General features: G+C 49.4%; 1 protein-coding gene across 1 annotated transcript in view; it reads left to right on the top strand.

Moving 5' to 3' along the window:
- MARC2 (mitochondrial amidoxime reducing component 2) overlaps positions 1-7,834 on the top strand; it is an 8,991-nt gene extending 1,157 nt beyond the window's left edge. Inside the window, exons 2-8 of the mRNA XM_005879876.2 lie at positions 51-224; positions 2,020-2,182; positions 3,367-3,507; positions 4,545-4,606; positions 4,696-4,767; positions 6,085-6,223; positions 7,503-7,834. Of these exons, the coding sequence (XP_005879938.1) occupies positions 51-224; positions 2,020-2,182; positions 3,367-3,507; positions 4,545-4,606; positions 4,696-4,767; positions 6,085-6,211 (739 nt within the window). The 3' untranslated portion in view covers positions 6,212-6,223; positions 7,503-7,834. The remainder of the gene's footprint in view (positions 1-50; positions 225-2,019; positions 2,183-3,366; positions 3,508-4,544; positions 4,607-4,695; positions 4,768-6,084; positions 6,224-7,502) is intronic.
- Positions 7,835-9,729: the final 1,895 nt, after the last annotated feature.

The raw sequence follows: 9,729 nt of genomic DNA, 5'->3' as shown, positions 1-9,729 counted from the left end.
GAGGAGGAGGAGGAGGGTTCCCCGAGTGTGCCCGGGCTTGTTTCTCGCAGGTTTTGGCTGGTGATTAAGGAAGACGGACACATGGTCACGGCCCGGCAGGAGCCCCGCCTGGTCCTGGTCTCCATCGCCTACGAGGACGACTGCCTGGTCTTCAGGGCGCCCGGCGCGGATCAGCTGGTCTTGCCCAGCAAGCTGCCTTCCTCCAACGCGGTGCATGACTGCAGGTGCTCTGCTCGGCGCCCGGCGCCCGGGGCCCCGCCTCTCTCCTGGGCTCCTCCCTGAGCCCTCTCTCTGCACAGGAGGGGATGAGGCTGGTGAAGGAAACGTTTAGGAGAAGTCTAGGCCAGTGGTGGGCAAACTTATTAGTCAACAGAGCCAAATATCAACAGTATAACGATTGAAATTTCTTTTGAGAGCCAAATTTTTTAAACTTAAACTATATGGGTAGGTACATTGTTATTCACTTAATTAGGGTACTCCTAAGGCTTAGGAAGAGCCACACTCAAGGGGCCAAAGAGCCGCATGTGGCTCTTGAGCCGAAGTTTGCCGACCACGGGTCTAGGCTGATCAGGTGTGATCAGGTGCAGGCTATTGCTTTAAGGTATCTGGGAATTGTTTTTTAATATATTTTTATTGACTTCAGAGAGGAAGGGAGAGGGAGAGAGAGATAGAAACATCAGTGATGAGAGAGAATCATTGATCGGCTGCCTCCTGCACACTGGAGATTGAGCCCGCAGCCCGGGCATGTGCCCTGACCGGGAATCGAACCGTGACCTCCTGGTTCACCGGTCGATGCTCAACCACTGAGCCAAGAGGGCTGGGCCCTGGGAATTGTTTTAATCAGATGTGGTAAGACTCGCAGGTCAGGAAATGACTGTTGCGAAGAAAGGCGTTTTTTATATTCGCCCGTCCCTAGACACAGGGCCCCACGGGGAAGGTCCAGGTTGGTCAGGAGGCCGAGGGAACAGGGGAGATGTGAGCAGGAGCCTTTACTGTCGTTTCCAAAGGAAGGACTGCAAGGCAGGATAAAGGCTTAGGATTGGCGGATGTGGAGAATCCCAGTGGGTCCTGGGACGTAGGGGCTGCCCCTAGTAGCCTGGTACCCGGCTCTGGGTGACTAGGGCAGGGGATGGCGGCCTGGGGTGTACAGAGCAGCAAAGGAGGTGGCTGGGGCTGAGGCTCTCGATTGGTTGGCATGTGTATGGAAGCCGAGTGGTTCACTACCTCTAGCCCCGGGAGGGCCACTTGCTTTAGAATCAGCAAAGCCCTGAGATGGCAAAGCATCACAAATATAGACGATCAAAAAGTGTGATTGAGCCGAACCGTGACTGGCTCAGAGGATAGAGCGTCGACCTGCGGACTGAAGGGTCCCAGGTTCGATTCTGGTCAAGGGCATGTGCCTTGGTTGCGGGCACATCCCCAGTAGGGGGTCTGCAGGAGGCAGCTGATCGATGTTTCTCTCTCATCAATGTTTCTCTCTATCCCTCTCCCTTCCTCTCTGTAAAAAATCAATAAAATATGTATATTTTTAAAAGTGTGATTGATACAAACATGGAGGGAGTAGGAGGAGCCAGTCTTTAGGGCAGTGATGGCGAACCTATGACACGCGTGTCAGAGGTGACACGCGAACTCATTTTTTTGGTTGATTTTTCTTTGTTAAATGGCATTTAAATATATAAAATAAATATCAAAAATATAAATCTTTGTCTTACTATGGTTGCAAATATCAAAAAATTTCTATATGTGACACGGCACCAGAGTTAAGTTAGGGTTTTTCAAAATGCTGACACGCCGAGCTCAAAAGGTTCGCCATCACTGCTTTAGGGTTTGTCTCTTTCTGTTCCAGTAGAAAGACTTCTGTGCAGAATTGCATCCTTGTCGGCTTCCAAAAGCATCCGGAATCCTCGTGGCCCACGGACCAGCAGCTTAGGCTGAGTCCCGGGCTCAGAGGACCCCCCCTGCTGCCCCAGGATCTGTTGATGCAGGACGTAACCCTGGTCTCTCCTCTCGCCCTTCCAGGATTTTCGGTCTTGACATTAAGGGCAGGGACTGTGGCGACGAGGCCGCTCAGTGGTTCACCAACTTTTTGAAAACAGAGGCCTTCAGGCTGGTCCAGTTTGAAAAGAGCATGAAGGGAAGGGCGTCGAGGAACATTTTCCCGTCTTTCGTGCAGGACTACCAGGTGAGCGCCAGAGACCCGCCCTCACCTCCCTCTGCCTGCCCGTCACCTGCTCTTTCCTCCTCTGCCGCCCACAAAGAGCCTCTCTGGGGACCCCAGTCAGGAAAGTGTAGGCCCAGGTGAGTGGTACTAGGGCGCCACCTGGGCCAGTGTTGGGGATGGAGAGGGAAGGGGGGTGCATGGAGGATGGAATGTGGGAGGCAGCTGTGCAGGGAGAAGCCAGGAGCGACGCTCAGGCACTCAGGAGAAAACGCTTGGGGAGGTGAAAGTGAGAGGTTCGTTTGGGGTGAATGCAGGCTTCCTACAATTTCAGAAGCAGGCTGTCCCTGAGCCAGCGCTACTTTCCCAGGCAGCGCGGGGCGGCTTTCTCGGGTGCCGGGAAGGCACCTCCAGTGAAGAAACTGCGCCCCGTGCCCTTGGTTCTGCAGTGACATAAGGTTTACAGTGGCACGCACGCTCCTCGGGGTGTCTCCCCAGGCTCCCCGAGTGCATGGCCTTGTACCTGCGTTGTTCTCTGCCATTTCCCCGCCTAGAACAAGGCTGACGCATAGTAGGTGCTTCATTAAATGCATGTTGAGGGACTGGTGGCAGCTGAACGACATCCTTACTCCAGTAGAGCTGATTGGCCTCGGACGCTTCCCCTGTTGGATGAGGATGAGGATGTGGGAGGGGGATCACCTGCTGGGCGCTGGGGTGAGGAACGAGGAGGAAAGTGGGGTCTGGAGGGGGAGGTTGGCCCCCCAGCCTGGCTGCTGCCTTCAGTGTGTGGTCAGCGGGGAACCCCTCTCCCCACTTAAGCCCAGAGCTGACTTGGCCATTTCCAAGCTCGGAGCATCCCCTCTTTCCTTCTGCACTTGGGTGTTTTTGCTTCTAGACTTTTTAAAAAATATATATTTTTATTGATGTCAGAGAGGAAGGGAGAGGGAGAGAGAGAGCAAAGCATCAACGATGAGAGAGAATCATGGATGGGCTGCCTCCTGTATGCCCCCTACTGGGGATCGAGCCCGCCACCCAGGCATGTGCTCTTGACTGGGAATCGAACCTGGGACTCTTCAGTCCACAGGCCGGTGCTCTATCCACTGAGCCACACCGGCCGGGGTTGGCTTCTAGATTTTGCTTAGCTTTGCAGTCAGCCCAGGGAATGCCACGAGGCGGCGAGGCCTGAGGGGACCGTGCTCTTGGCACAGGTGGCCTACCCGGACTGCAGCCCGGTAATGATCATCTCGGAGGCCTCCCTGGCGGATCTGAACACCAGGCTGGAGAAGAAGGTGAAGATGGAGCAATTCCGGCCTAATATCGTGGTGACGGGCTGCGATGCCTTTGAGGAGGTCAGTGGCTCTCTGGTTTTGTGCGTCACGCTCAGAATGTGCTGTTCAAGACACTAGCCAGGGTAGGGCACCTTTTCTCTGCCCGGGGCCATTTGGATATTTATAACATCATTCTCGGGCCATACAAAAGGATCAGCTTAAAAACCAGCCTGCTATTGTTGGCCAAACATTTCATGAACTCACCCCTAATGCCTTGGCAGGGCCAGACCAAAGGATTTCCAGGTCCTCATACGGCCCTCGGGCTGGACGTTCCCCACCCCTGCGTCAGAATGGGAATGGCTGTCTCCTTTCGTCGGGGCTGATTCTGACCCTGCAGGGTTGGCAATGCGGAAAACTCCTTCCCCAATCACCTTTGAGTCCTTTTGGGAGATATTCCTTGGTGTCTTCTCGCACTGCTTTCTTGTGCTTAGCTTCATGGCTAGTACCAGCCAAAGAATAAACTGCTTTAAAGACGAATGAAGCCTTGCCCTAGCCCAGTGGTTCTCAACCTTCCTAATGCTGCGACCCTTTAATACAGTTCCTCATGTTGTGGTGACCCCCAATTTCATTGTTACAAATTGAACATAATTAAAGCATAGTGATTAATCACAAAAACAATATGTAATTATAGATGTGTTTTCGATGGTCTTAGGCGACCCCTGTGAAAGGGTCACGACTTACAGGTTGAGAACCACTGCCTAGCCGGTTTGGCTCAGTGGATAGAGCGTCGGCCTGCGGACTGAAGGGTCCCAGGTTTGATTCGGGTCAGCTCATGAATGTACCCCAATAGCTGATGCCCGGGTTGCGGGCTCGATCCCCAATAGGGGGGCGTGCAGGAGGCAGCCAATCAATATTCTCTCTCATCATTGATATCTCTCTCTCCCTCTCTCTTCCTCTCTGAAATCAATAAAAATATATTTTAAAAATAAATAAAAATAAAATGAGGCCATGGTGAAGTAAAGAGCAAGCAAGCTGTGCAAACATCTGGATAAAAAATAATTTTTAAAAAAAGACGAATGAAGCCTTAATTCAACAGATAGTGTTCCCTCTTCTCCTAGGATACCTGGGACGAAATCCGAATTGGCAGCACGGAAATGAAAAAGGTTTTGGCTTGCCCCAGGTAAGGACTCTCGCGAGATTTGACCCCTGGGGTGTGGCCCGCCCATCGCTTCTGAATCGGCACCTAATCCTGTGGCTCCTGCCTGACAGGTGCGTCATGACCACGGTGGACCCGGATACCGGAGTGATAGACCGGAAGGAGCCCCTGGACACGCTGAAGAGGTAGGACACGTGTCCAGTGTGTTTTTAATGTGACCCCCACCTAGAACCACCTGTGGGCGGAGGGTTTCTGTTCGGGCACCTTCCACTCGGCCTTCCGGTTGATTTCTGTCTATCGGTTATTGCGAGTGCTGCTTCCTCTTTGCTTCTGGATGCATCTTTTAGGGCTTTTGACAATTTTTTAAAAAAATATGTGTTTTTGTCGATTTTAGAGAGAGAGAAAAGGAGAGGGAGGGAGAAGGAGAGAGAGAGAAACATCAATGAGAAAGAGAAGCATCTATGGCCTGCCAGTTATTTATAAATAAGCTGGGGACGAAAGCTTGAATTCTATGAAAAGCACTTAGATGATTCTTTTTTATTTTTTATTTTTATTTTATTTTATTATTTTTTAAAAAATATATTTTATTGCTGGGGATGTGCCTGCAACTAAGGTACATGCTCTTCACCGGAATTGAACCCAGGACCCTTCAGTCTGCAGGCCGATGCTCTATCCACTGAGCCAAACCAGTCAGGGCTACTTTTTATTTTTTAATCCTCACCCAAGGATATTTTTCCATTGATTTTTGAAGAAATATTTTATTGATTTTTTGTTACAGAGAGGAAGGGAGAGGGACAGAGAGCCAGAAACATCGATGAGAGAGAAACATCAGTCAGCTGCCTCCTGCACGCCCCCGCACTGGGGATGTGCCTGCAACTAAGGTACATGCTCTTCACCGGAATTGAACCCAGGACCCTTCAGTCTGCAGGCCGATGCTCTATCCACTGAGCCAAACCAGTCAGGGCTACTTTTTATTTTTTAATCCTCACCCAAGGATATTTTTCCATTGATTTTTGAAGAAATATTTTATTGATTTTTTGTTACAGAGAGGAAGGGAGAGGGACAGAGAGCCAGAAACATCGATGAGAGAGAAACATCAGTCAGCTGCCTCCTGCACGCCCCCGCACTGGGGATGTGCCTGCAACTAAGGTACATGCTCTTCACCGGAATTGAACCCAGGACCCTTCAGTCTGCAGGCCGATGCTCTATCCACTGAGCCAAACTGGCTAGGGCATTTTTCCATTGATTTTTAGAGAGAGGGAAAGACAGAGAAACATCGATGTGAGAGAGACACATCAATTGGTTGCCTCCTGCATGAGCCCTGACCAGGGCCCGGACTGGGGAGCAGCCTGTAACCCAGGCATGTGCCCTTGACCCGAATCAAACCTGGGACCCTTTGTTCAACAGGCTGACACTATCCACTGAGCCAAACCGGGTAGGGTAAAAGCACTTAGGTTATTAACCCTTTTGGGTTCCTGAGGATGAATTTCGGCTTCTTTCAGCTACCGCCTGTGTAATCCTTCTGAGAAGCACATCTACAAGTCATCCCCACTTTTTGGGATCTATTATTCGGTGGAAAAAATCGGAAGCTTGAAAGTGGGCGACCCCGTGTACAAGATGGTGCAGTGACGGACCCTCGGGGTGAGTGACGTGGGAAAGGGCCGGCTTTGCTTGCGGAAAGCAGTGCCTTGACCTCGCGGCCACGCTTTCTCGCATTCAGATGTTTCTACGTTTTGCTGGAAGAGTGAGCAGCTTGCGTTCTGACCTGTGCAGTTGGAAAATGCCCTTTATTTTTAATCCCCTCAGTCATCTGTATTCCCCCACCCAGCCTTGCCCATCCCACTCTCCCACTCCATATCGGAGGCTGATGCTGGGGCCGCTGCGAAGACAGGCATGTGTGCCCCGCTCACTAGGGGGTATTATTCAGAATAAGACCACGAAGGTGAGCGACCCGCAAGAGCTACTAGTACATACTTTTTTTTTTGTCTTTGATATATTTATATCATATGCTACACACACACACACACACACACACACACACACACACACCACAGTCCCCCAAAAATGTATACATACTGTAATAGCAGATAGCTCAACTGATGTTTCTTTCTTTTCAGATTTAACACATTGGAATGAATAGCTATTCAAAGTGTGTATACATTTTTGGGGACACCCTATATATACATATGTATATCTTACATATATCATGTATCTATCATAAGATACACACACACACAGAAGTATGTATCATAAGCACTTCCATATATATATTGATTTCAGAAAGGAAGGGAGGGAGAGAGAGAGAAACATCAATGAGAGAGAATCATTGATCAGCTGCCTCCTGCATGCCCCACACTGGGGATCGAGCCCGCAACCTGGACATGTGCCCTGACCGGGAATTGAACTGGGACCTCCTGGTTCATAGGTCGACGCTCAACCAATGAGCCACGCTGGCCAGGCTCAAATGCCACTTTTGATGGCTTCATAACACTACCTCATCTTACAGTATTTGACAGTTGGACTATATCCGGTTTTGTTAAAAAGCAATATTGTAGTACATGTTTTTGTATGCAGAGCATTTAAAATGAAGTGTTTTCCTATGAGTTCCGTTTTTAAAGTGGAATTATTGACTCATGGGGTCTCGGCATATTTCTTAGCATCTTGACCAATTGCTTTCCAAAGGGCTCTTTCCATCTGCACCCCCACATGTCCTGTGAGAGACACCCCTCGCTCTGAGCTGTTGCCAGAACTGGGTGGGCGACTCCATCTTAAGGCGACTTTTTCCCATTAAGGTGATTTGGTGCAAGACGTGGTTTCTGTTTCCTGCATTTTGATAAGTGGCTGTTTTGTGGGTATTTGAATTGCGTACGGCCAGTAGGAGAAATAAGCAAATAATCAGAGATTCTTGTTATTTTTTCAGATGTAAGCGTCCACGAGACATCAATCAGGATTTTAACTACAATAACAACGCCACCTGGGAGAATCCCATCACCAGCCTCTGATTGTCTTCGCCCTGGAAATGAATCTTCGTTTTTGACTTTTTGGAGTTATTTGTGCTCCGAGTTAATGCAAGGAAAGTATTAGAGGTGATTTGGGGGATGAAAAGGTTATATAGATTTTAGGTGAGGAAGACTTTTTAAATGAATGAAATCATCTATAAAATTATTTTGAATGGTACTGTAGCTCTTACACTTCTGACATTAATACTGACGAGTGAAGAAAGTATAAAGAATCTGTTCTAAATCTGCACAATTTTTTCAAAACGTTTACATTTTATCACCTCCCATTCCCTGCTTTAGGCGAAATGAAGAACAGCAGGTTTCCTGATGTGCCGTTATAGACGAACACACAAAATTCTGTTAGTCGGTTCTTCACACGAGGATATATTTTCAATTGATTTTTAGAGAGAGAGGAAGGGATGGAGGGAGGGGCAGAGAGAAACATAGATGTGAGAGAGACACATTGATTGGTTGCCGCCCTGACTGGGGTGGGAGATCGAACCTGCAACCCAGGTATATGCCCTTCACCGGGAATCAAACCCACAACCTTCTGTGTGTGTGGGGGGGTGGGGGGGGGAAGGCTCTGACCACTGAGCACACTGGCCAGGGCCCTATTTGTTGGTTTTTACACGGCTGTTGAGTCCTATGGACCTTCCATTCGTGTGCTTTTGACCCGACCACTGTGGAATGAGGTTGTACTCGAGTAGGGCGGTTATTTTATAAACCTTGTTTTTATATTCAATTATGCCTCTCTTAAGCCATATAGAAGTAATTGTGTAACTGCCAGATACACCCCCTGGAAACCCAGGTGCGATCAAGAAGAGAACTAGGGTGTAAAAGAGAAAGGAAGTTAGAGAGTCGGAGTGGGGAGAAGGAAGGCTGCCCATAGATTTTTAGGCGCAAATCATTTTCATTTTGGTAACCAAGAGAAATGAACTTTTTTGGCATGACGCAGCAAAAATTCCCACTGAATAAATATGTGAATGAATTCACCAACTTATAATTTTGTGCTTCCTTTCATATTAATACATGTTTTACTTCTTTGGTATGTATGAGCCTGTTTCCAGGGCTTTCTCGCTTTATATTAGAACTTCAGTCACTGCCATTCACCCTTTTCGATTGCCTGGCAGAGACACAGTCGGACTCCACAAACATTACCTCCTGTCCCTGGTGGGGGGCGGGACCTCGGGGTACAGTCCATCTGACCGAGATGACCGGTGGGTGGCTGGGAGGAGACTTCCCAGTGGCCCGTAGGAGCGGCTGTTCCTGCCCTTGTTTCCCTGTGAGGGGAAGGTGGTCACTTTGCTGTACCCCCGAGTAAATTGTGGAAATGATGAAAAATCATGCTAACTTTAAAGTCCACCATTAACGTAGAGAAGCGAAATCTTCCCTTTAAATTTCTCAAGAGAGCCCGGCTGGCGTGGCTCAGTGGTTGAGCATCGACCTATGAACAGGGAGGTCATGGTTAGATTCCTGGTCAGGGCACATGCCTGGGTTGCGGGCTTGATCCCCAGTGTGGGGCGTGCAGGAGGCAGCTGATCAATGATTCTCTCTCATCATTGATGTTTCTAGCTCTCTCTCCCTTCCTATCTGAAATCAATAAAAATATATTTTTTAAAAAATTCTGAAGAGAAATTAGGGAGAGAGAGGAATAGAAATCCATAAAATTTAAGGTTTTGGGGCTGTCTTTTCCTTAGAGAATATGGGGTCCAAAGTCCTGCATTGTTCTGGGATGTGTTACTCTATCTCCCCAGGCCGCCCACCAGACAACATTTGGGGGAGGGAAGAGGTGAGCGCATGGATGGACCCCAATAGCTGAAGCAACTCTGATTTGGACTTGGGGAGAGGGAGAGGGTGCCCTGAGGTTGGAGAATGAACAGGACAGATTCCTCTGTCCCCAGACTCCCGCCCCTGGGAGGGGGGCGAGGACACCGGGGCGCACCTGCTCCTCTTCCCAAGCCTGGGAGCTGCCCGCCGCCTGGTTTCTAACTCGAACTCAGGCTTTGTCTTGCACATGTTCTGTTTTGGTCCATTTTAGGTTGAATAAACAGGCCACAAGTAAGTAGATAAATAAATCAATTGGCCGCTGGTGGCGTTAGTCACGCGCCTGGCGGCCCCAGGCACTGGAGGCTGAGCCGCGCTCCCGCC

The sequence above is a fragment of the Myotis brandtii genome, unplaced genomic scaffold (genome assembly GCF_000412655.1).
Source record: "Myotis brandtii unplaced genomic scaffold, ASM41265v1 scaffold612, whole genome shotgun sequence".
Classification (NCBI taxonomy): domain Eukaryota; kingdom Metazoa; phylum Chordata; class Mammalia; order Chiroptera; family Vespertilionidae; genus Myotis; species Myotis brandtii.
This window is presented reverse-complemented; position numbering and strand designations above follow the sequence as displayed.